Source organism: Haemaphysalis longicornis, unplaced genomic scaffold, assembly GCF_048455015.1.
Source record: "Haemaphysalis longicornis isolate Haplotype H1 unplaced genomic scaffold, Haemaphysalis longicornis Haplotype H1 scaffold_28, whole genome shotgun sequence".
Lineage (NCBI taxonomy): Eukaryota > Metazoa > Arthropoda > Arachnida > Ixodida > Ixodidae > Haemaphysalis > Haemaphysalis longicornis.
Window position 1 is genome coordinate 1,603,399 of NW_027526329.1, and position 24,788 is coordinate 1,628,186.

Genomic DNA, 24,788 nt, shown 5'->3' on the forward strand with positions numbered 1-24,788 from the left:
TTGTTGTTGTTGTTGTTACCAGCTGTAGGAACCAAGCATTAAATACACATCCAGCCCTCAAGTAGTGAATGATAAAATGGTAACTAGTTGCGCTTAGCCCTGGTGCCAAGCCTTTATCTTTATGTGAGCCCTCTCAAGTTACCGTTTTTAAAACCCTTTCTGGGGGCATTTTCATGTTGGTATATTGCCATGTATACAGCAGATGCTGAGCAGTTCACCCAATATGCCCTTGATGTGGGCTGCCACATGCCCCAGAACAATATTGTACTTCAGTTGGTACATTTAACAGCAGATTATATGCTGAGCACGTGGTCGCGGGTTCGATTCCCGGCTGGGGCAGCCGCTTTTCTGATGGAGGCGAAAAGCAAAAACGCCCGTATGTACGAGATTTCGGCACACGTTAAAGACCCCCAGGTGGACAAAATTAATCCAGAGGCCTCCACTACTGCGCGCCTCATCACCTGCGCTGCATCGGCGCGTTAAACCCTACAATCAATCAATATATCAATCAATAGATCATATGATGTGCAATCCCTTCAAGTCCATTTCTTCTGTATTTAGAATGATTGAGGACTCGTTTCCTCAAATCGTACAGCGAGTAAGTTATTGCTTGTCAAACAGAATGGAAGTTAGTCAGGGATGAGCTTTTGCTTGTCAGTTTTCTCTCTCCAGCAGTGATGACAGTGGCAGCTGAGTGTTTTATTTTATTACAAGGATAGTAACTTTTATTACAAGGATAGTAACTTTTATTACAAGGATAGTAACTTTTAGTACAAGGATAGTAACTTTTGTATGTATATTTAGAGGTGTGTGATTATCAGCGTTGCGTCTGGGAATTTGATAACTTGGCTGTGAATTGAATAAAATATTGTTGATTACGAACAATAAAAACTGGTTGCAAATCTAATATTTTCAAACCACACTATCTTTGTTTTTGCGTTTGCAGAGTGTATAAATATAACTACATAAAAAATACAGCTTAGGCAGCCACAAATTGACACATCTCTGTTCAGGTACTAGTGCTTGAAATGCAACATATTTAATGTAACACAGAAAAAAGTAAAGACGTCGTGCAAAGCAATGAAAAAAGATATTTGCAATCATTTTCATGGAGAAATGTGGGTTCTTCAAAGTACTTATAGTAACGTATATTTAATTATTGGCAGCAGTCTTCCCCCACCCCCCATAATTGAAAGGATGCTTGGCATGCTGTTTGCTGTAAGACCTTACCAACAAGCCAACAATGATGCTTGATTTCTCACTCATGCCATAAAATTCACAGGAAACGTATTTTTAGATTGTAAATTTTTCTCTCGTAATGTTGCACTTGACCAAATATGCACCATAGTTAGCGAGCACGTGTTTTGTGCAAGACGTCTGCAACGGGCTATTGGCAAGGCTTTGGTGTCATGCGGAAAACCCAACCTATAACGCCTCACCATGTAGTGAAGCTTGAAAGTTTGCAAGCCTTGTGGAAGAGCAAACATTTATTCCTCTACTATTTGTAAATTTCAAATATTTCAAACAGCGCTGCAAATCGAAGTCCAAAAACTATTCGTAAAGTATTATAATTAGCGAATGTTCACACACCTTCAAATATACTGCCTGATCACTTCAGTATAGGTGTGTAATAAATTTATACAAATAATTTCATTACGAAAGATAAAAATGCTGTTAGGTGTTCATTATGTAAGTTTGACACATTTATTTGGAATTATTGATAAGCGTTGGGTGCTGTTGATTGAATGGTTAACCTCCCTGTCTTCCCTGTACTGTTTCCTTCCTTTACAGGATGGGGATTCTTCATAGGGGCACGTGTTGGGTAATATGTTTTGTTGCAGTATGTGTTCGTTTGTAGGCATCTGTACAACGGCTTTGGACTTAGAGGTCGGTGAGGGAATCTGATGGGTCTTTTCTGCTCTCTACGAATCCCTCAGTAGTAAATTTGTGGGCCGCAGTGAGTGCCACCTCATGCCCTTGTAGTTTTATAAGGTGGGATGTCCAGATGAGGTAGATCATCGCTGGCTTTTGCATGCGTCGTAGTGACTTTGAGGTGTGATGGATCTTTTTTGATAGAGGCGACATGCTTGCTGTGAGGCAGGGTGGAATCTGTCATGGCTATGCGTGCATCAGTTTTTTTGTAAGGTTGTGGAGTTGGTAGTTGTGAGTATGGAGAGTATCAAGGGTTTTTTATGAGTCATTAATGGGAAACGTCCCAGAGGTTTGTGCTTAAATATGCACTGAAGTAAACTGAATGCAGTCAATCCTTATGTAGTGAATTGAATCAAGGTCGACATGCAGGCTAGCTCGGAGTTCATCGTGCAAATTTTGGTTAAATGTAAGCATGACTCAAGGAAAGGACAGAGAAAGAAAAATGTTCACTATAAAAAAAATTCACCCCACCTCCCCGAAGGGAATCGTGAGGAAATGCGAATGCACCGGGATCGGCCCAGCGCCGCTGCCGCTTGGTCTCGGCCTCGCGCCTCTTCACCTGAGGATCGACCGAGCGAACGGGAGAGTGGGGCGAGCGTCGAGAGGAGAAGCACCGAAGCACCGCGGCTACCCTCGCCTACACTCTCCCACACACGCAGGAGCTCCGGCGAGCTCCCGCGATGCGAGCGCCCTCACACGCCCGAGCGCGCTCCTCCTCTCCACTCACTCGCCGCTGATCCGCCCGCACCACCTCCTCCGGTTGCTAGGGGAGAGGAGGAGCGCGCTTGCTCGCAGCTGTTGCTATGGGAGAGGGGGTGAGAGCGGAAAGATAACACCTGCGGGCGCGTGGTCGCCGCACGGCGCCAGACATGGCTCGACTAAGAAATGCATTCGCATTTAAACAGCTTCATGTAACGTCTGAGAGCAATTACAAAACAACCAAAAGGCCCATGTGGCACTGTTTTAAAACCCCGTGCAAAAATCAGTTTCAGCTGGTGAACACGTCACAATAATCATTCCGTAATCCATAATGCATCTGTCTGCCATCTTTATCACATAGGCCTTAATGATTTCTCGTTTCTGTTTTCTGCCACCCCATTTCAGCTCTCTCGTCATATCAAATTCTGGCATGCAGCCGCCTTGGGTGCATTTAGCCTTGGAGTGGACCACCAAATTGGTTTCTGTCCCAGTCGTCAGCAATACGGCATGCTCCCACCACCGCCTGTTAGGGCAGTGCCTTGTCTGTCGTATGTACCATCAAGATACATTCAAATACGAACAACAAAGCATATGACTTTCAGTACATGCTGTTCATCATGGGGACGGGCGGTGTAGCCACCGTAAGAGCAAGTCACAAGAATTTGTGTGCAACATTTCCATGGAAATAGCATTTGAGAATGTTAATTTGGTCCACTGCCGCATTTGGTGTGGGGTCCCGCTACGGCTATCAAACTTTGTCGCTGTGTAGGACCAAGCGGCACACGACGAAGGCTGATAAAGGAAGCCCAAAGGGGCCCCAAATATTTCGGTGGGCGAAATCAATACTTTCACGCACCCAACGGTTCTCTGTCAACGCTCACGTACACGTTGGTCCAACTGGGAGTACACAATACCTTAGATGAACTGCACGAAGCTTATCATCACTCCTAAACCCTCAATAATCTAGCACACAAGACATCGTTGCACTCCTCGGATATCCAGTACCACCCCAAGAACAGCTAACGTGTTTGCCCCCACATCTGGCAACACATTTGGGCAGCTCCCACACCACGAAATACGCAGCCCACAACAACAAAGCATGCCACAAAACAAGGGCGAAGCGGTTACTAATCTCGAAGCAGTAGGGAACCGTACGACGCGCTACACGGATGCGCCGCATGCTACACCAGCACTCCCCGCCCCTCCCAAGTCACGGTGATGGACAAACAAAGAACCCAACTCACAGCTGCCACAATATGCACCACATCTACAAACACTACTGAAGAAATTGCCATCACCCTAGCAGCCACATCAAACTGCAAATAGAGCACAGTCATCACGGACTTCCAAGTCGCACGCCACAACTACCAGCTGGGCCACGTATCATCCTTTCCCGTCAAAATTCTCAAAAGGGCCATGCAGAAAAAATTCAAGTTTGTCTTAATCGAAAGATTTCGTGCTTAATAGTGCCCTTACACTTTTCCAACAGCAAATGATGCTTTATTCACTGAGAAACTATAATGAATTTTAGTTAAAACTTTGTTACATCATTGCAGACGTCATAAAACCCACTATTTGGTGGCAGAATCAAAGACATGTCTTCAAGCGAACGGTAGAGCACTGTTTACTCTGCAAGAAACTGTGGGAAATCTTTACTGTTAGTCCTCCTGGATGGCGTGACCACACTGTGCAGTGATGCTGCCTGCCTTTGCCTTGTTTATAAATGTATTTTCACTTCGCTTGTTTTTGTTACGGTAGGTAGTGATCGTTTCGTGAAAAATGGGGTGTGTTGGACAAACCGGGTCACACAAGTCAATGTCGCATACACCAATTGGCCTGTGTTGTCTGAGACAACCCCAAAGCGCAGGACTGCTGGGCAGCTATAACAAGCACAGTGAGGGCAGTACCAACAACAGTACGCAGTGGTCCTTCATGTACTTCTGGTACTTCCAATACTTACCCCACCATTCTTACCACTATAAAATGAATATCCAGTACATTTAGGCGAAAACAGCTCTTACTGCACACTTATCAGCTTTGCCTAGATTGTGTTTGCTTTTGCCCGGCTCAGCCAATCGCACAGCTGTGCATATTACGTCATAGTATCTAGTGCGGGAAATGAGCTAGTGAGTTAAATAACCATTCCCTTTTCCCATAATTAAATAGCTCATTTGAGCAAGTTTGCGTTAAACGTGTTGCCAGTATGATTCTAACGAGGCGAACTTTCGAATGAACCACACTTGTCTTTTGTCTGTGTAGCCCAATTAAGATCACCCCGCAGCTTCCCGACATCTATACAGTTTGGAGCACTGGACACGAGTACAACAACGGAACTCAGGCTGCATCTGCCCAAGTACACACCCTCCGGGTCATCTGCGAGAAAGTCTAGACTAGGAGAAGACGCCCCCCCCCCCCAAACACTCAATGGCTTTATGAACACCCTCTCACACTTTGGACATGAGCATCAACAGTTCCCTTCACCCCACTCCCATCTTTACAGAGCCGAAGCCACCACGGTTTGCCTGCTCCAGGCCTACTCCTACCCCCACCTAGCCCTCCACCGTAAGCACCCCACCCAATATTGCAGTACCTGCTACTTTTCCCAACAGCCCAGCATCTTGTACCATCTGGTCTGAGAATGTCAAAAATGCCCATTCCTTACACCCAATCCCTGCCCGACGTACGAAAAGCAGGTGGGCCAGCTGTCCAGCTCGGACCTCTCGACCCAGCATATGCTGATAGAGGGTGCACAAGCAGCCAGCTAGCACCACAGCATCCCACACTAGTGGACGCCCCACACCCGGCAGGTCCTCTCATTAACCTACACCAATGAATCCAAAACTAAAGATGTTTATTTACCCTCTCTCCATACCAAAGTTGGACACTAACTCTCGTAAATTATTCGTACTCTGCATAAATAGCTCATCACCAGAATGTGTAGGTTATGCTGAAAACCACATACTCCATTGTTATTATTTCAATGTATCTTGATAGTGCATTCGCCCACATATCAATGAAATTTTATAAAATATGTCTGTTCTACACACCACGAATGTAATGGCGTGGTTTTCTGTGCACAGATGACGCATAGGCCCACAGTCATTTATTTATTTATTTATTTATTTACAATACTGCCACTCTCATTCGAGAGCATAGCAGGAGGGCATACAAAATGTGCGTACAAAAAACATGCGAATCTGCGGCTTGCTTCATGAGAAAGAAGAAAAAAGAACATATGCACTCAAAGACAGAAATAATTACACAACTTTACGCATACACACGCGTATATTACAAGAAGAAAAATAAACCAAAGAAACAAGTCCATCAAAAAGGTAATAGTAGTGCACTACAAAGCTGCAGCAACAAAATACACAAGAAATTAACAGATTTGAAAGCTGGAAATGCTACACGCGTGCTGTTCGGTTCGCGAAACAATAAGTGTTATTTCTGCACTGAATAATCTAGCATTTCGACGAACTTAGATAATGAGTCGGTGCTTGTTATCACCGGGTCCAGTTTATTCCACTCGCGTATTGCCATGGGAAAGAAAGAGTACATAAATGTGTCGTTACTGCAGGAATATTCAGATATGGTGCGGTCGTGTTTGTGACGTGTAGGGCGGGTCTGAGAAAAAGATAGGTATTTATGCGTATCAATCTTGTAACTGTTCTGAATTAACTGGAACAAGAATTTTAGGCGTGCGTGCCTCGCTCTAATTGACAAATTTTTTATTCCTGAAACAGCCAAGAGGTTAGTGGGAGAGTCAGTCCGTTTATATTTATTGTGGATGAACCTTATTGCCTTTCGTTGGACACTTTCAATCTTTTTAATTAGGGTTGTCGAGTGCGGAAACCATATTGTGTTTGCATATTCCAGAAGCGGTCTTACGAATGTTCTATAAGCTAACAGCTTAGTAGGAGTGGGGGACGTCTTTAGGCATCGTTTTAGGTAGAACAGTTTGCGCAACGCGGCGGCGGTAATATTTGTGATGTGTGTATCCCATCTAAGATCGGAAGTAATCGTAATTCCTAAATATTTGTGTTGCGAAACCTTACTTAAGGGTATGTCATTAATGAAGTATGTGAACATAGATGGCTGTTTTTTTGTTGAAACAGTCATGGTAACGGATTTTTTAATGTTTATGGTCATTTGCCAGTCCGAACACCATTTCGTTATTTTACTGAGGGACGTGTCAAGCATTAGGTGGTCCGTATAGCTATTAATTTCCCTGTAAATAATGCAGTCATCTGCAAATAACTTGATGTTGCAGTCAATATTGGAAGTTATGTCGTTAATAAAAATTAAGAACAATAGTGGTCCCAGGACTGACCCCTGTGGAACACCGGATGTTACAGGTATGGTTTGAGATGGTGTGTTTTCGACAACAACAAACTGTGATCTGTTCGTGAGAAACTCTTTTACCCATGACGATATTGCGCCTTTGCCAATCACACTTTCCAATTTCCTAATTAATTTATTATGGCCTACACAATCAAACGCCTTGGAAAAATCCAGTAGGATGATGTCCGTTTGTGCGTGGTTGTTAATGGATAGTGCGAGGTCGTGAACTACTTCTGCTAGCTGTGTAATAGTTGATAGACCACTGCGGAAGCCGTGCTGATGAGGTGATAAAAAGTTCACTTTTTCCAAGAAAACAGTTAGATGCTTCAGGATTATGTGCTCAAGTAACTTGCATGACGTGCTTGTTAGTGAAATAGGCCTGAAATTTGAAACGTCGTTTTTGTCTCTTGATTTGTGAATTGGTACTACTTTTGCTTTTTTCCAGTCTTCCGGCAGGGTAGATGTTGAAAGCGACTTGCGAAAAATTAGGCCGAGGTACTTGCTACACCATTCTGCATATCTTTTTAGGAATTCGTTCGGTATGTCATCCGGGCCGGTGGCTTTTTTCGGGTCCAAGTTAAGCAATAGTTGCATAATTCCAGCGTCTGTGATGTTAATTTCGTCAATTCTGTCAGTATTGTGCTGTTTTAAATAAGGTGAAATGCCATTATCTGTCGTGAATACCGAGCGGAAGAAATCATTATGCGCATTCGACTTTGCTACCTTCTCTTCTGCTGTTAGTGTAGACGACGCTTCAGGACTTTTACGAAAATGCCTCCAGAATTTCTGTGGGCTGTTTATGATAAAGTTTGGAAGGGTTACGTTGTAGTAATGCTGTTTGGCTTGTTGTGTCTTTTTTTTCAGTCCCGTGACTGCATTTAATAACTTCTCGTTACCTGGCGAGTTGGCGGGGTTGATCCTCGCCGCCCGCCGTAGCCTTTTTACTTGACATTTGGCTTGGATAACTTCTCGATTTATCCATGGGTTTTTTAGGTTGGTTTTTTTGTGTTTCACACGTATAAAGCTATTTATGCAGTGAAAAACAATGACCTTAAACTGGAGCCGCAACAAATTTACATTTGCGGACATATCAGAGGCAGTTTCAAAAAAAGGTTGGAATTCATGCGCGAGATACGTTTGAATACTCTCGTTGTTGGCTTTTTGATAATTGATAATGGTTACTGCGGTAGGGCGAACTGTCAATTTACATTCGAGTGCCAACCGACAAACAGGCATCTTGTGGACAGATATCCCGTCAGCAATGCTTATCTCAATTTGCTCGTTTGGAAAATGGTCGCTGAGAAGTACGAGGTCAAGAATATTTCCAGTTGTTCTTTGTATGCGTGTTGGATCGGGTACTACCTGATGAAGGTTAAAATCAAGCATTAAATTAACTAGTGCTTTCGATGACGGAGACGTGTGGTGCATAGTAGCCCAGTTAAAATCAGCGAGGTTGAAGTCACCCATAATAATCACACGATTTCTACGTGCATGCTGCGAAAGAAATTCTTGGACGAAAGATATACCGTCTTCACCGGAGAACGGGCTACGATAGACGCATCCAGTGATTATACTCGAGCCATCGCAAGCTATCTTACAAAAAACAGCCTCCGCACTTTCTACCTCAGGCAAACATGTGAAAGGAATACATTTTTTAATTAATAGAGCTACCCCTCCGCCTCGAGTTGGCCTATCCTTCCTGATAACAGAGTAGTTTGGAGGAGCAATTTCGTGACTGGATACGTCTGGGGAAAGCCATGTCTCCGTTATAGCCACAAGGTCAGGATCATAATCAAGTAAGATATGCTCGAGTTGTTCTATCTTGTTTAGTATACTCCGGGCATTTATGTTCAGCAAGGTTAGCTCTTGGACTGCGTGTTGCTTCGAGTCGTCGGCCTGCTGGGGATTTCTTTTTGCTTGGTTTCTTTCATTGGACTTTTGTTTGCATTTTGGTAGTTTTTTTTCATCGGTATATTGTCGTTCATTTCATCGCTCCAAACGAACGCGCGCTTGTCGATGTACAATTTGTCAAATGAAAGGGTAACCTTTTCTTTGTTTTCGCGGTTTGGCTTCGCACTCTCCCAAAGCTTTTTCCTTACTTCTCGTACTTTCGGCGAGAAGTCTTCGCCGATAGCAAACGACGTACCTTTCAGTTTGAATCCTCTTTTTAGAATTTCTGTTTTCTCTCTCCAGTCCAACAGCCTAAAAATTACTGGCCGTGTTTTTTTTGGTGCGGGTTTACCTAACCGGTGTATCCGTTCTATGGAAACCTTATCTAACTCGAGTGTTCCATTCATTATAGTGGTGTTCACGGTGTCCGCCAACGTATCACTTGTTTCTTCATCAACCTCTGGGAGACCGTAAACAATCAAGTTATTGCGCCTGCTACGGTTGTCCAAGTCATCCATTTTCTTTTCCAGAACTTCAATGGCGCGACTCATGAAATCAATCTGAGTTTGGCAAGATTCTATTTTAACTTATAGTATAGCCAGGCCATCTAATTTCTTGTCAATGTTAGCTAGCCGCTCTTCCTTAATGTCTCTGATGTCGGCCGCTATTGCTTGCAGTTGCTTTGCAATGGCAGCTAAATCCGGGCCTGGGTTTGATTCAATATCCCCGGCTAGGGATACTACGCAGTACAAAGCATTTACTACGCAGTACAAAGCACTGAGCTTTTCTGGTGCACTGAATAAATACCATGCACACGCTGGCATGCTCCACACTTTTCTTGATACGTTGCGAGATGCTATGTTGTTACGGAAGGACGGCAATTCTCTGGCACAACTTCTGTTGGCTTCCAAAACAATCAAATTGAAAGGACACTGAAGATGAAGGTTAGGCTTACAGATTAGTGCTCAGAAGGCAGGCATACCACCCGCAGGGTAGCAGCGGTAGTGTAGTAATGCGAAAAATAATAAACGTAGGTTGCTGCCGCAAGATACTTTTTCTTTTTGCACCATGACTTTTCACTTCACTGGGGGTCAGTGACAAAACAGAACTGGTCAAGCTTGCTTTGTGAAAAGGCATTAAGTAAGGCCTTAAGTTAAACAAAAAAACAATAGCAAATGTAAAAACAAGCATTCGAAAAAAAATCTTAAACAAGTGAATACCACTACAGAGACTATGTGACTATCACAGAGTTTGAACTTCGGCCAAATATTTTGTGCTGGCGCGCACGAGCAGCCAAAAAGTTCATGCAAGTGGAACCGAAAAAAGTTCCACGGCGAGAAGCAAAATTCGCAAGTTTAGTGCAAGCAAGTTTATGTACACAGAAAAAAAAACAATGTGGTGTCTGCAAGAACAACAAAAAAAGAAGTAAATTATTTAACCTTGCTCTTTCATATTTTTGCACGTTCACCAAATTATATGCAAATTATACTTCAATTCGCCCTCAACAGTGGCCACAGTGAACACCACATAAAACAATATGGTGTTCACAACTCTACTTTCTGTGCGAAGACGTACTGAAACAGATATCTCCTCTGGAAGGTCCCTGTCTCCAGTGTACGAAGCCCAAGGTGAGAAGCTGAAGGAATAATGAACAGATGGTAGATATGGCGTTGGGCGACATAGTACGATTGACGAACCAACGCCTCGCCTTTTAAAATCATTGTAGGAACGCCTAATGGGAGCTGAACGACATCTAACAAGGTCTATATAGGCACGTATTGCACAATAGGCAGTAAAGCCAGTGGAGAGCGTCTTTTGATGTGTGTATTACCTTGCAAGGGGCATACATCTGCGCGACGAGGTGAATTCTGCGCACAGAGAAGAGCACATTAGGAACTCGTCATGAAAGCAACCCTCTGGAGAACAACAAAACTAACTTGGATAATTAAAACTTTATTTCTGCGCGCCAAGAGCCCTCTGAAATGATTTAACAAGAATACGCAGCACTACCATGACCTCGGGAACATAATGTTACGGAGGTTATGACAGCACGTAGTGAGTACAAGACACGAGCTTCGATGAACCAAAGCGACGCGCAGGAATCAGCTTTGTAGGTCGCAATAGCCTTGTTTGTCTTGTTATTTGTCAACGACCGTGTGGTATGCGACACGGGTTTCGTGCGAAGGATCGTTTGCGGTTGGCCACGATAGCAGTGCCAATTGAAGCGGAAAACGTGCGCGCACTCGCACGTAGGCGACGAAACTGCCAGCGGCCTCATTACGGTACTTTTAATATAAGGCAGCGCAGAAGTTCGTCGGGAGCGCACTCATCCCTCCCGCACATCGAGGTGGCAGAACTGATGCAGAACACCCGTGGTCACCCTCGTAACGTACTACGCGGAAATTAAGCCGCCGTACACACGCGACGTACCAATCACACGCTGCACACCACCGTAAGGGCTCCCCAGAAGTTCTTCGGGAGCGCCCTCATACCTATGCACCGCTGCAACGGCAGACAAAAATCATGACGAGAAGAGCCCAGCGAGGTAACTGTGCAACAGCAGTCATTTTTATTAAATCATGACGTCACATCCGGCAATAAATAAAGCCCGCTTTCTTTGTTTTTTGATTTCCGGTTGGCGCATGCGCAGTAGGGCTCGTCTACCGTTCGTGAATGTGAGGTAGTTTTGGCAACATGCAGCGTCCCCTCGTGCCCGGCGCGTCTGGGGAGTACAGAAGCAGACGACCCACGCCGCCCTCCCTGTGTTTTCAAGTACAAGCCACAGAAAACTTCGCTGTGCCTAATTCAATCGCGTTTTTGTGTGTTTAAATGATAGGATACCGGCTAAAATAGCGTTTACCTGTTTCGTTACCGCGACAATTCAAAATCGTTCAATTTGAACGATACATTAGGAGTGCCTTTTCATAGCGTTCCAGGCCTTTCTGGAACAAGTAAAGCTATTCGGGTTAGTTCAGAGAATGCTTTTTGAAAGGTAGTTCTGTTTTCATTTTTCCAACAAATTTGTGATCTTTTACATTCCTTTCTATTACCTTGGTGTGAAAAAGGGGCGTAATCACTGCGCGTCACTGCTACCAAGGAACGTGGCATGCCGCTCGTAATTACTCTGCATCAGCATTTGATTTTTGTTATCAAGGCACGAATGGTGAATCAGAAGATTCTTTTCAATCGTCAGTTTTGCAGTCCACCAGTAATAGTCCCTCAAATTTTACGATTTTCGGCAGTTTTATTGCCTTTGTACACATTGTTCTAAATAGTGTTGTGGTTCTAATCAGTGTACAAATTTTTCTCTGTGTACAACAATTCACAGTGTAGAACAGTTTCGGTTTCGGTTTTGCATCGTGACATTCATAGTCGGCGCTACTGTGCAGTAACCCAACTTCAAGCCTCTCGGTCTTGGCATCGTAAGCGCCCGCGGCGGATCCTAGAAAAAAAGCTTGCCGCTCGCGTTTTAATCTCATCCCAGCCCTATTTCTGCGATAAGAACTTCCTGCGATAAGAACCTGCGATATTTCTGCAATATGAACTTCTGATGCAAGTCGAAAGATAACATCCAGTTGACAGACATCAGTTCCGACAAGAAGAGCGCTTCAAACCAGGCTTGCACACAGCCAGCTTTTCGCCGGCCAGTTTCCTTTCGTACGAGGGTATGTCCGAAGGTCTAATATTGCTCCTTAGTAGAACTCTCTAATCGGACAATGTCTTGAACAGGTTGGGTATTTTTTCTTTTCGAAAATGTTTGTTGGCGCTGCAATGCAGGAGGCTTGGAATGCAATGTATAGCAAGAAACAGGGTGGCGAAAAAAACGGGTCGACCGGGGCAGTTCACAAAGGATAAGAGCAATCAAATTGCGGTTTTATACAAAAGCAAAGAGCCTAACACATACAAAAATCCTGGAGAAGAGTGGGATATGACGGGATCATAAAAACTCTGCAGGAAAAAATAGCCAAGGCAGAGAGGGCCAATCGATGGACAGGAAAGAAAACACCCATAAGCTGGTGGAACAAAAAAATCAAAAAGGCGATAGAGATACCTAAGCAGGCGTCTAGAGAACACAGGCAGGACAACAGAATGAAGAGACATCAGGAGGAGGTTGACCTACAATGGGAGCGACATAATCAAATGAAACTGGAAGTGCATGAATTGGTGCAGGCGAAAATAAAGGGGGACATCAAGCGATGGGTGGCGCAAATACGAGGGAGGGGTAGAGACGCGCCGAAAAGGTTTTGGAACCACGTGCAGCCATTAGGAAACGCACGAGTCCCACAGAAGGTGGTACTATAGAAAATGAGCAGGGGCAGATGCTCAAGGGAGAGGAAGCATTGCTATACCTTCACAAAATTATCACAGACAAGTTCGGTAAGGTGGATAAAGAGGCCCCCCAGCGACACGGAGATTTCGCGACAGGTTGACCGGAATGTCTGAAGATTGATAAGGACAAGCTGACACGGAAAAGAGCAGACAAAAAGGTAACCAAAAATACCGCGGTAGGCAAGGATGGAATACCGATGTAGTTGATTAACAAATTAGGACCGAATAGCAAGGGAAAGCTACAGCAAGCCATCAGAAAAATAATAGAGCAGGCGATACCGGCCACGTGGGAAATCAGCAGGATGAACTTAGTGTACATGGGCAAAGGAGACAGGACCAACCCGAGCTCGTATAGGCCAGTAACCGTCACGTCAGTGCTGTAGAGGTTAGCAACGCGGGCAGCGAATTACGAACTCCAGCAGTGGGTAGAAGAAAATAGGATGTGGGGGGAATTTCAAAATGGGTTTCGAAATGGCTGAAGACTAGACAACAACTTAATTGTGGCAATCCAATGCATAGAGGTGGCGAATATGCAAAACCGACCTTTGTGAATATCCTTTCTCAACATTAAAGCGGCGTATGATAATACAAATAGGGAGCGGCTATGGAGTATCCTGGAGGACGAGGGAGTGGGGGAAGAATTTACTGCCTTACTCAGGGAGCCATATCGGGAGAACGAAGTGCAAATAGTGTGGGACGGCATAACATACCATAGGCCGGTATACACCTACAAGGGTTTGAACAAAAGAAGAACTGCGAGTTGGTCGTGTTGGTACAAGTTCATGGTGGGAAAAGCGCTACAGTAACAAGGACAAGCGCTTTGTCCCGTGTACTCACTTGTCCTTGTTACTGTAGCGCTTTTCCCACCATGGGTTTGAACAAAGAATGTCCTGTTTCTCTGTTGCTATCCATGATCTACATGGCGGGGTTAGAAAGGAAGCTAGAGGTCAGTAACAGTGGAGTTCCAATTTTCATACATGAAAAACGGGCAGGTGGTGGGACAACGGGTTCCAGGACTAATGTATGCAGATGATATATTGTTGATTGCGGACAACCAGATAAGCATTCAGGGCTTAAAGGATATGTGGCGAAGAAGCGACGTGCCTAGGGATACCTTTTAGAACAGAAAAATCGGGGATCATGGTCTTTAGCAACGCCGCCGCACCCAAACCAGTATTAGCGCAACAAATAGAAATACAATGACTGAAAGAGTATAAATATGTAAGAGTATGGCTGAACGACAGCGAAGATAATACGCAGACGGAGGCTCACCGTACAACAAAAGGAAGATGGAACGCGACTATAATGAAGAGCCTTCTGGGGATACAACAATACGAGGTGGTAAGAGGAGTCTGGAAAGGGGTCGTGGTACCAGGATAAACTTTCCGAAATTCGGTTCTGTGCACCAACCGAAGACCCAAACGCACCTTGAGGTAAATCACTGCGCGGTAGGCAGATTGGCCTTAGCGGCCCGCAGCACAACTACAAACGAAGCGGTACAGGGGGATATAAGATGGTCGTCGTTCGACCTGAGCGAGGCCAGAGCTGATAAAGATTGAGGATTGACTTAGTGTCATGTAGGACGAAAAATGGGCCGCGAGGGTGTTTAAGTACCTGTATACGAGGAGCATGGGCACATGGTGGAGGAGGACGACCAGACAGATGGCCAAGCAGTACGGAAAGTCGGTAGGGTACTGTGGGGTTTAAACAGCAGTTAAAAAGCAGGTAAAGGCAACAGACACGACAAAGTAGCGCATAGAATGGATGCGAAAAAACACTGGACACTTCTAGGACAGAGAAAGTGAAAATTAAGAAGGAAAAATTCTATGATAATACGAGAGGCATTGCATTGCTCTTCGAAGCACGGACGGGGTGCCTGAGCACCAGGGCATGCACGAGTATCTACAGGCAGCAGGATGAAACATGCCCATGCTGCGGCAACGATCGGGAAACTATAGACCGCATTGTTAGGGGCTGCACAGAAATACCACCTGTGCGTGGTGAGGGGGAAACAAGGGTGGCGGAGGCCTTGGGATTTGAGGCGAGGGAGACCTCAACTTGAAGGCACTAGAGGTGACGAAGAGGCAAGTGTAATGGTGGTGGAGGAAAATTAGGGCAGGGATGGGTACACAAGTGGCGTAATCAGACGGATGAGAATTTAGAACAGCGGGAGGAGAGAAAAACGGGGGGCAGCGATGAGAGTTTCAAACAGGGGTAAGGGGGAGATCGGGGGGAGAAAGCACATCTATCAGGTTAGAGAGGAGAAGGGCAAGTAAGCGTTATTAAACAGGCAAGTCGGTTGATGACAACCGGCACCCCGATTCGAAAAGGGGAGCCACTAATGGTCATCATTATCATCTTGTAATGCTGAACTCTCCCGTCGTGCAACATTTACTCTGAGAAAGCTCGCCGGGCACGATTCTTGCGCATGCCACCTCCTTCCTGCAAGCATGGCGGCAATGGCGACTCACAAAATGATAATGAACTGCAAGTTTATGTTTCGAGAGAAACTTTCAGTGAACGTCAACAAGCACCAACCACGAGTTTTGTTTTCAACTGCACGCAGACTTTCCGCATCGAGTGCTGGTCCCGAATATTGCGCTGGCCGTAATTACAAAGTCAGTCATTGACAAGATATTTTTCTTACCTTACGTGTTGGCAAATCGGCTCCTCTGATAATGTGAAACCGCCAGATTTTCCCAGTTAGCCACCCAAACTTGCGCACTTTGAAACAGAGGTGGGGCTTCACCGCATGGCGTGGGAAACAAGCATGGTAACACCCTTTTCTATATCTGGCAAGGTGTTCGTGCAAGTCAACATTTTTCTATGACATGTTTTCAAATTTGAACTTTAAAATTTGTTTCCTATGGGTGGTTTTTTAAACAGAAATCATTTTTTATCCTTTTCTACGACAACTTGGCAAAACGTTTTATTTGGATATTGCTGGAACTATCATGTATGAAAGCATTTTAAAAACTGGTGCTGTTGAAAAAAGCGGCAAATATTCTGTATGTTATCTTGCTGCAACTATTGCCTTACTTAGGTTTCGCAAAAACAATGTTCGTTCAGAGGACTAAATTTCCGTCAATTTCTCGCGGTAACGAAAGAGTCAGGGTAGTTGCAGAGGCCAAACAAAATAATATCCGCTAATAAAAGCTGATTTACGGGCTTTCTATTGGGCGAGCTGCGTCATCGTCGCGACGTGCGTCAGTTTCACCAGGTCGGGTGGTCTAACATCCTGACGATAATAATTCTTTTTTCTTGCGTACGGTCAACAAAATAACGGTTTGCAAGTACCATAGAACACAGAACGTTGTTCTCCTATAGCCTGAGGTAACTGCAAAAGGTTGCTTCGGCGGGGGTAGGCCAGCGGACGCCACAAGCACAGCCGGATCAGCTGACCAAACGGCCCGACACCGCTTTGAATACGAGTGGATAAAAATTATTTTTATATTTTCGCAAACTAACTTATTGCTCAAGCAAAATTTCACGCCGCATGATATACGAACGGCAGCGTACATGTATACTCGCGAATATAAGTTGAGGCAATAGCATCAAACGAACAAATTAAGCGCAATTAAAGAGTGCGAAATACCAAATCGCACGTCTGCTGCCTGCTTAAATGTGAACTTATATTAGCATAACATAACACAGCCGCATACATGGTGTGCGGTCGAACTATACACATACGATCGAAACAAGACCGTGTTCGTTACCTTCTAGTGCAGGGGTCAGCAACCTGCGGCCCGCGGACCAGCCGTTTTGCAGTAGTATGCGGATCCCAGCCCGATGTCAAAGCCCCCTCCTCCCCCTCTCTCTATCTGAAGGCCCATACGCCAGTTTTGACCTCAAACGGGGTTAGACGGCGAGAAGAGAACACAGAATTGATCGCTTCCAGTTGCACTGTCCCCCATCTTCATACTCAGCCAGATTCCCAATTATTTTCAAATATTAGTGGGACTTCTTGAGATTATCTCTCGTTTCCTTTACAGCTCCCATCCCCCCCCCCCCTCTTTTCTCACCCGATTTGTCGTCAGGCCCTCCATCGTGCCGGCTTCATGCAACTCGGCCCTCCACCTCGAAACGTTGCCGACGCCTAGGCCTGTTTTAGCCTATTGCATGCGAACTGGGAATGCACGAGGAAAGACCGGGATTAAATCAAGTGAGCGAAAACAGCGAAATAGAACGGCCGCTCTGTTCGCCCGACCGCTTTGAATCACAAAACAGATTTCACGCTTCTGACGATCGCTGCATTTTGTCATTTAGCCACGATGTAAAAAAAAAGGAAAGCCAGCGCTTCCCCACTTATTCATGACGGCGTTGCAAACGGTTTAATGAAAGTGCACACATAAGTGCACAAGCCCGCAAAATAGCGGCGCACCACAGCAGAATATAGCCTGCGCGGTACGTCGGACCTGCTGATTTTTACATACGATCGTCGTCGATTGCGTTACTCTTTTTCTTTTGATCGGCGGTCATAGATTTCAAGGATTGTAGGGTTTAACGCGCCGACACAACGCAGGTGATGAGGGAGCGCCGTAGTGGAGGGCTCCGGAATAATTTTGACCAGCTGGGGATCTTCAACGTGCGCCGAAATCTCGTACACATGAAGATCTTTGCCTTTCGCCTGCATCACAAAAGTGGCCGCCACGACCGGGAATCGAAATCGCGACCTCGTCCTCAGCAGCGCAACGCCTTCGCCACTGAGCCACCACGGCGGGTGATCGGCGGTTATCGAAAAGTTATTTTCACTGATTGTAATATTTAAACAAGAAGCTCTTACTTCAAATTCCACTTTACACACCCATTGTTTAGCCTGAGAGTGGTAAAGTGCCGTCACCGTCCCAGCAGTTTCCTCAAAGCTGCAAACGTATTTAGCGCTGCGAAGCTGTTTTGCCATCGTGCCAGGTTGATCGCCGGAAGGGGTCGTACCCGCCGTGGATGGCAGTACCACGCTCATTTTGCTTCTGTAAACACGCGACCCTTTGGGACTCCTGCAGCTTTGTACTACCCAGAAATACTACACGGCACTGGGTTTGGCCTCCCGCCGTGGAGCGCCGACTGGACAGGGCAGGAGCCCTATTTAAGCCACCGCCGCAGACGCCGCTTAGTATTTTGTTTTTTCAAGCTAATAAAGAAATAATGGTTTAGCGACTTGATTAACGCACAAAAATGTGTTCACTTCAATCCTTCTATGCGATGCAAACACAAAACAAATGCCGGACAAATTCCCTTCAGTGCCCCTTTAGCAGAGTGAAATGGCCGATTACTTTTTCCCAAGCATGTTTTTTTTGCTGTTCATAATTTACAGGCGTAATGTCGCTACTAAATCAGTCACATTGGTAGTCTTTTGCAGAGTGTCGGCGTGGCGACTGATTCATTCTTAGTGGCCTTAATCGCATCAGCCTTGCCACACAGTTCAATGACGGTAACCTCGGGTGATTTGTACATTGGGTACACTTTATTGAAGCGCCACGGCTGTACCATTTAACCAGCTTGAGCATATTTTGAGTTCTGTAGATATATTGTGACAGTAAAACATGCATGGTCCCGTAAGGTTTAGCGTATTTTTATTCTAATGAGAGTCAGAGACGCTTTCTTAAGTAGCCTTTAAAAGACATGAAATAAATTTGGCACTATAAAAACAATGTTGTCAAAGCTGCGACTCTAGCCTGACGTATCACGCTCAATGTAAGACGGCTGGTCAGTCCTGTGGGACCGACACTAAGTCATGTGGATAACACTGACGAGGGTTACCTTAAAGGGGCACTGACACAAAAATTTAGCATCTTGTTTTTTTCGTTGCGATAAGTAGCTAGTGACCTACTTATAACCTGTAGAAACCTCATTTGCTTCAGAGTGCGATGGTTGTTTAATTAGAGGGATTTTAAATGCGGCCAGTCGCAGTTTCGGTTTCAGCGAGTGCCGTGAAACGGTGGATTTTGTGGATTTTGTGTGAACAAAGCTGACCACGTGACCGTCGGAGGGATATCACAGAGCAGAGCCGCCGTAGCACTGTCGAATCCGCATCGACGGCAGTTTCTGCGAATGCCCCCACGTACTGATCTCGTGAGGCGCTTAATTAAAAAGCGACCGTGGATGTGACGCAGGCGCTGCGAGTGCAAATGCTACTGCGGCTAAAGAACGGCGCGCGACGCTCGAGACGGTGGGTGGCAAGACGCGCGCTGGGAGCAGCCGGCCGGTCTGCCTACAGGTCCGCCTACAGATGTGTTCGCTCAGCACTGCGGCGGATATTCGAGTGCCGCTCTCGTAAGCGGTGCAGATGACAATTTTTAATGCAACCCGCCATCGCATCATTAACTCCTTTCTCATGTAAGCCACTATGGTCGGGACTTGGGGACAATTTCGTGCAGCGGTAACAAGCTATCACTCGAGCTACCTGCGCCGGCCTGGGCCACTTCGCGGCCGTGGCCGCCGCCTGCACAGCGACCGTGCGGCTAGCTCAGTGGGCTTTTCGTGCCTCCGGCGCGTTTTCGCATCCAATGGTAATAAACAGTAATAGAAACAGAGTGCCTGGAATCGCTGTAGAACTTTGGTCGCGGCCAGCTGCCCGATTAGCTGACGAAATCACGGCGCCTCCGCCGCCAACGATCGGGTCGTTCGTTCTCGAGAGCAGAAGCTCCGCCCTCCGGCCCTCCGATTGGAGCGGCGAGCCGGGCGAGCCCGCGTAAAACGCCGGTAGTGCGGAAGCGGCAAACACAAACTCGTGACGTGTTTGGATGTTGTTTATTTACAATTGCGCGTGGTCCTCTGCTGGCTGCTCGGTTGCGTTTCGCACACTTCAAAATTTATTTTAAATATGTTCTAGGCTGTATTCGCCGCTGATATTTTGCAGATGATGTATATGTGTTCCCACCAATCTATCTCCGACGTTATCTCGTCTTCAAAATTTTGTGTCAGTGCCCCTTTAAGACACATCACAATAGTAAGTTGCCGGGAACAGACACCAGATATGAGGAGCTTGATAGTGTGGAAAAACAACCCAGATCTCCCTGAAACAAAGCAGCATATATAGACTCCCTTTCTTATTTAAAGTGGGTGTTCATTTTCCTCTCAATATCACCCTCACTCTGTGAGATACAGATCCGTCACCGTAACTGAATCACCAAATGTAAAATCTGCATGGTGCACGTACCGTTACCGGCTGCTGTTCATCGTCCAACTGTGTGGACGTGGAAGAAGCAAAGGCATTATCCAATTCCAAAGCAATGTCTCCCGTAAGGCCCCCGGATGAGTATGCCCTTCCGTTCGTTGCCATTGCGAGGTCCTCAAGTCTTTCGTCGGCCGAGACGCCCAGTGCAAACGTGTTGACCGTGACCTTCGATTCCTTGACTTTGAGCTTCAACGTGGAAATGTTGGGGTGTCTATTTTCAGTGCCATCGGTCACGAGGATGATCATAGCCCCTTCTGGCTTCTCGGTCGTGGTGTTTAGCAGCTGAAACCAGTCAAAACAAAGATGAGTCCTAGGCGATAGCATATGTTAAAAATACATTTACAAAAACTTTGATTTTTCATATTTTATCTTACAGAGTCCTTTGTAATAATAAGTAGGTCCTAGGTAGTCGCCATGCCAGCAGCCTCCGTACGCTTAAACAATGACCTCTGCGGGCACCCCACCCCTCCTAGTCGCTACAAAACTCTAATGAAATGGGTGAACAACAGCCAACGGTCTCCGCTTCCTACCTGTGGCTTTAAAATGTAGGTGGCTCAAAAGCAACAGGCTGTCGAACAGAAAAAATGATTGGAAAGAATCGCCTTCTGTCCCCGGCTACGCAAGAGTGGCAGGAAAACTTGCGTTCAAGTTGAACAACGCTTCCGTTTTGACCTAGCTCAAGGCAAGCTCCAAGAAGTTCGCACACAGGCCTAACTTACTCTGAACTCTCGAAGTCATGGTTCCTGGTGATGCAGTTTGTCAGGTTTATGCAAGTTTTATGATTTTGTAGCCGTTCCCGACCCTGCATGCATCTCCCTTTTTCAGACCCTCAACCTTCCTGTTCAGCAGGTGTCGCACCATAAATAGTGAAACAGAAAGCCCTGCTTGCTGACTATTACACATTCAAGGCAATCTGCACTGGGACCCACGGCAAACGCTCACAACATCGCTCTGCTAAAAAAGTTTGACGTATCAGCATACCTCGAGCGCCCTTTCTAGTCCGCATCCGATGCAGGTGGAACTCTCAGTATGTATGGTTGCTACCTTGCGCAAGAACTCTTGTCGCGTGGATACATTCACTGCCATCAGCGGCTGAAGGACTTTTGCGTCATTACTGAAGGTAACTATGGCCAGTCGCTGAGAGTCGTCTTGGATGTCGGTGACGTAGCGTGTTACGGCCACTTTCATCAACTTCAGCCGGTTGTTGGCCTGCATGCGTGGAAGAGAGGGAGAGAGGGAACTTTGTTAGCAGAAGTTCCCCTTACCCGAAGCTACCGGTATGAAGCTCAGCGCCAACTCAGCCTTAAACACGCGAGAAGGCCAGCCACTACCCGCAGCTGCCGAAGGTGGCGCTACGTATAGGCGGGAGGGCGGCGTTATGGGCGCGAGCACAAATTCGTGTGTAAGAGACACAGAGTGAGTAGGTAGGCGGACAGTCAACCAACTGACTGCATACCACATGAGTCTAACGCTCTAAGAATGCATTCGTAGCAACCAATCTCTGGAACTACTTCTTGCATAAAAGTAAAATTGTGATTGTTTTCAAATAACATAACCGTTCCCAATGAGCATCAGGGTACAACCAGACGTCACAGAACATGACAAGCAGGATGTTACACTACCGACGCTACTATTAAGACTAACTGCCCAAACTGCCTCTATGTTCCGCGAAATGTACTTGCGAACTTAGATAGGGAAGGAAAAGTACGTTTGGGTGCAGTATGGAGACCCAGAGGTAGTTCAACGCGGTATACCATTCCAATATAAGGACACGGCCGCCGCTTCCAGTTCGATGCAAAGCGTTAAACGACTTGATATGCTGCACCCCACCTCTAAACCTACCTAAAAGATACCAAGCACTTATCTTCACGAAACAAATGTGCGGAATTGAGCCAAGAGAAGATATTGCAACAAAACGTAGGGTTCCTGGGGAAAAAATGCATCCTTACTGGGGCTCAAAAGCGAAGACTTCGTTCTAAGACCCAAGTTTGTACACCCTAAGCTACTCAGGCAGTACAGCACAACCCTTTTAGCAGATGCATAAACGAAAAGCGTTGCGAGCATAGCGGAAGGTTGTACTAGGTGGCTCAGCAATTTCATGGCGTGTGCCCACTATGGAATGGAATCTGGCGTTGTGGAACAAAACCTTGCTGAAACTCTGCTATGGTATTAAACTTCTGCCAATCCAAACTAACGGTGTTGTCTGTGAAGTATTTTACTAAAGTTACTGTTTGAAATGCTTGCACAATTCCCAATACCAATTTCGTCAAGCGGGTCTACTATAGCTTGTGTACCGGTTGATTTGTTGGTTGAGTTGGTGTTGCATATTCAAGCTGAATTGCGTAAGAGAAGCAACCTTACACTTTGCAAATTTCGGTGCCCCGTATCAAGCTTTTTGCGAAGCCACTGACGTTGAAATAATAAATACACCCGCACAAGAAAAGCGGAAACGCCTCCTCTTGGAAGCCGTCGATGTATTCCCACGCGTTTCATCTCGTATATTCTGAAAGCGAGAACTCTCGAATTTATACGAAACTGTTTAGTACATAACTGCTAAGCACGGGTATTGACCATATACTGGGCTCGCGGAATTTATGGCAAGCTTGAAGGCTGCTTTTGATATGAAACATATTACATAAGACGATTCCAGACCCTGCGCCAAAGAAAGCCACCTAAATAATTCAAAATAGTATTCGGGCCCCAACAGAGGTCCCCCTCTCCCCCCGCCACATTAGTATATCGGTTTGTCCGCAATATTCATCTTATCATCGGGTATTTGCCCCGACTAAAACTTCTCACACTCGAAGATAGAATATTTCAGAACACGGGATTATGTACTTGATCAATCATTTAGTTTTGGGTTTGTTTCTTGCAGTCCGCGAAGTAGCTCCCCCACCTTTTAAATCCGAACGTTGTTTTATACCTCCGTGCTCAACCTTCGGGAGCGATAGAAAAATAATGCTTACCCCCATCCTTTCAGATACATCCAGAACAAGCACAGTGCGCGGGCCAAGGTCGTTCTTCTTTTGCTTCTCCTGAAATTTCACGTGAATCCGCTTCGACATATCCGGCGTCGGTAGACTGAAAAGACGAATGTAGGAAAATGCTGATACTCTCTTTGTCACTCAAGCATTCAAATAGAAATGTTTCAAGAAAGCCAGTGCAAACGTATAAAGTTGCTTGATAAATAATAACACTTCCAGAAATTCAAATAAGTGCAGGAGAAGTATGAAGCAGCTGTTGTCGGTTGTGTCTTGTGACACAGAAACATGTTACGTGAGGATCAGTGTCTCAACTTGAAGCTCTTAGTGAAATGAGATGAATCTATTTCTGGTAGCACGACATAAAACATGCTGATGAATTGCCACACTAGATTCTTGTTTGCACATTTGTCTGTGCAGTCGTTGCATTAGAAAGCTGCAGATATTTAAGATGCCTTTGTACGAATAGCAGCGCACGGCAGCCATTTGTAATACGTTCGGAGTTGCCGTACCCAGCTCCGCTCACACGGAAAGCAAGAAGGAAGTGGGTGACAAAGCCAGAAGGGGCAAGCGACACCCACGTCAAGGGGACATGTCGGGACCTTCAACCCCTTGCACAGGTACTCGATTTCAAGTTGGACGGACAGTGAGGAACGGCGGCGAGTGTTTGGCAAGAGCTGCTTCTGTCGAACAGACGACTTATTTTTTGTGTATTTATTTATTTATTTATATTTTTATTTATGTATTTTTTGTGTATTTATTTATTTATTTATTTATTTATTTATTTATTTATTTATTTATTTATTTATTTATCATGTGCTGCGAACCATTTAAGGTCCAAGCAGGAAAGGTACAGCACGTTTAAAGGTACAACAAATGTACATAAATTTGCAACAAATGTATTACTACCATACATCAGAGGTAAAAAATCATGTCATTAGCAGAGTACAGACTGCAACACAACCCAAAATCAAAGCACCACACTCTTACGCACACAACATGTTATTGAGTGAAGGAATTATTGTGAAAGTCAAGAAACAATGCGCATTTTACGTTGGAAAAGTACGTGAGTTGAGCTTCTGGGGAAGAAATTCCACTCAGGTATTCATTTCGGGAAAAAAAATTTTTGTAAACTTTAGTACTTTTTAGGATTGGCTTGAATGCTGCAGCTGTGTTTGTGACGGGAACAACTGGAAAGATCTTTTACTAAGTAAATATAAGGCAGTTTTTTCTACTTTAAAAATACATTAGATGGAGTAAGTCAAGTCACGCAGCTCGTCTTCTGTCCTCAAGAGGTTCACCATTTGCCAGCTGCAACGTCGTCGATGGGGAATCGCGATGTCTGTACCTAATGCAAATAAACAGAAATGCTAGTCACTGAATTGTTTGCAATATTCTGTATATTGGTTTTTGTCTGAGGGTCCCATGCTACGGAGGCGTAC

At 45.4% G+C, this 24,788-nt stretch overlaps 1 protein-coding gene across 1 annotated transcript in view; it reads right to left on the bottom strand.

The window, feature by feature from the left end:
* LOC144172965 (calcium-activated chloride channel regulator 3A-1-like) overlaps positions 1 to 24,788 on the bottom strand; it is a 133,290-nt gene that overhangs the window by 45,593 nt on the left and 62,909 nt on the right. Inside the window, exons 6-8 of the mRNA XM_077701558.1 lie at positions 23,332 to 23,446; positions 21,347 to 21,574; positions 20,348 to 20,647 (exon numbers count right to left, since the gene is read on the bottom strand). Of these exons, the coding sequence (XP_077557684.1) occupies positions 20,348 to 20,647; positions 21,347 to 21,574; positions 23,332 to 23,446 (643 nt within the window). The remainder of the gene's footprint in view (positions 1 to 20,347; positions 20,648 to 21,346; positions 21,575 to 23,331; positions 23,447 to 24,788) is intronic.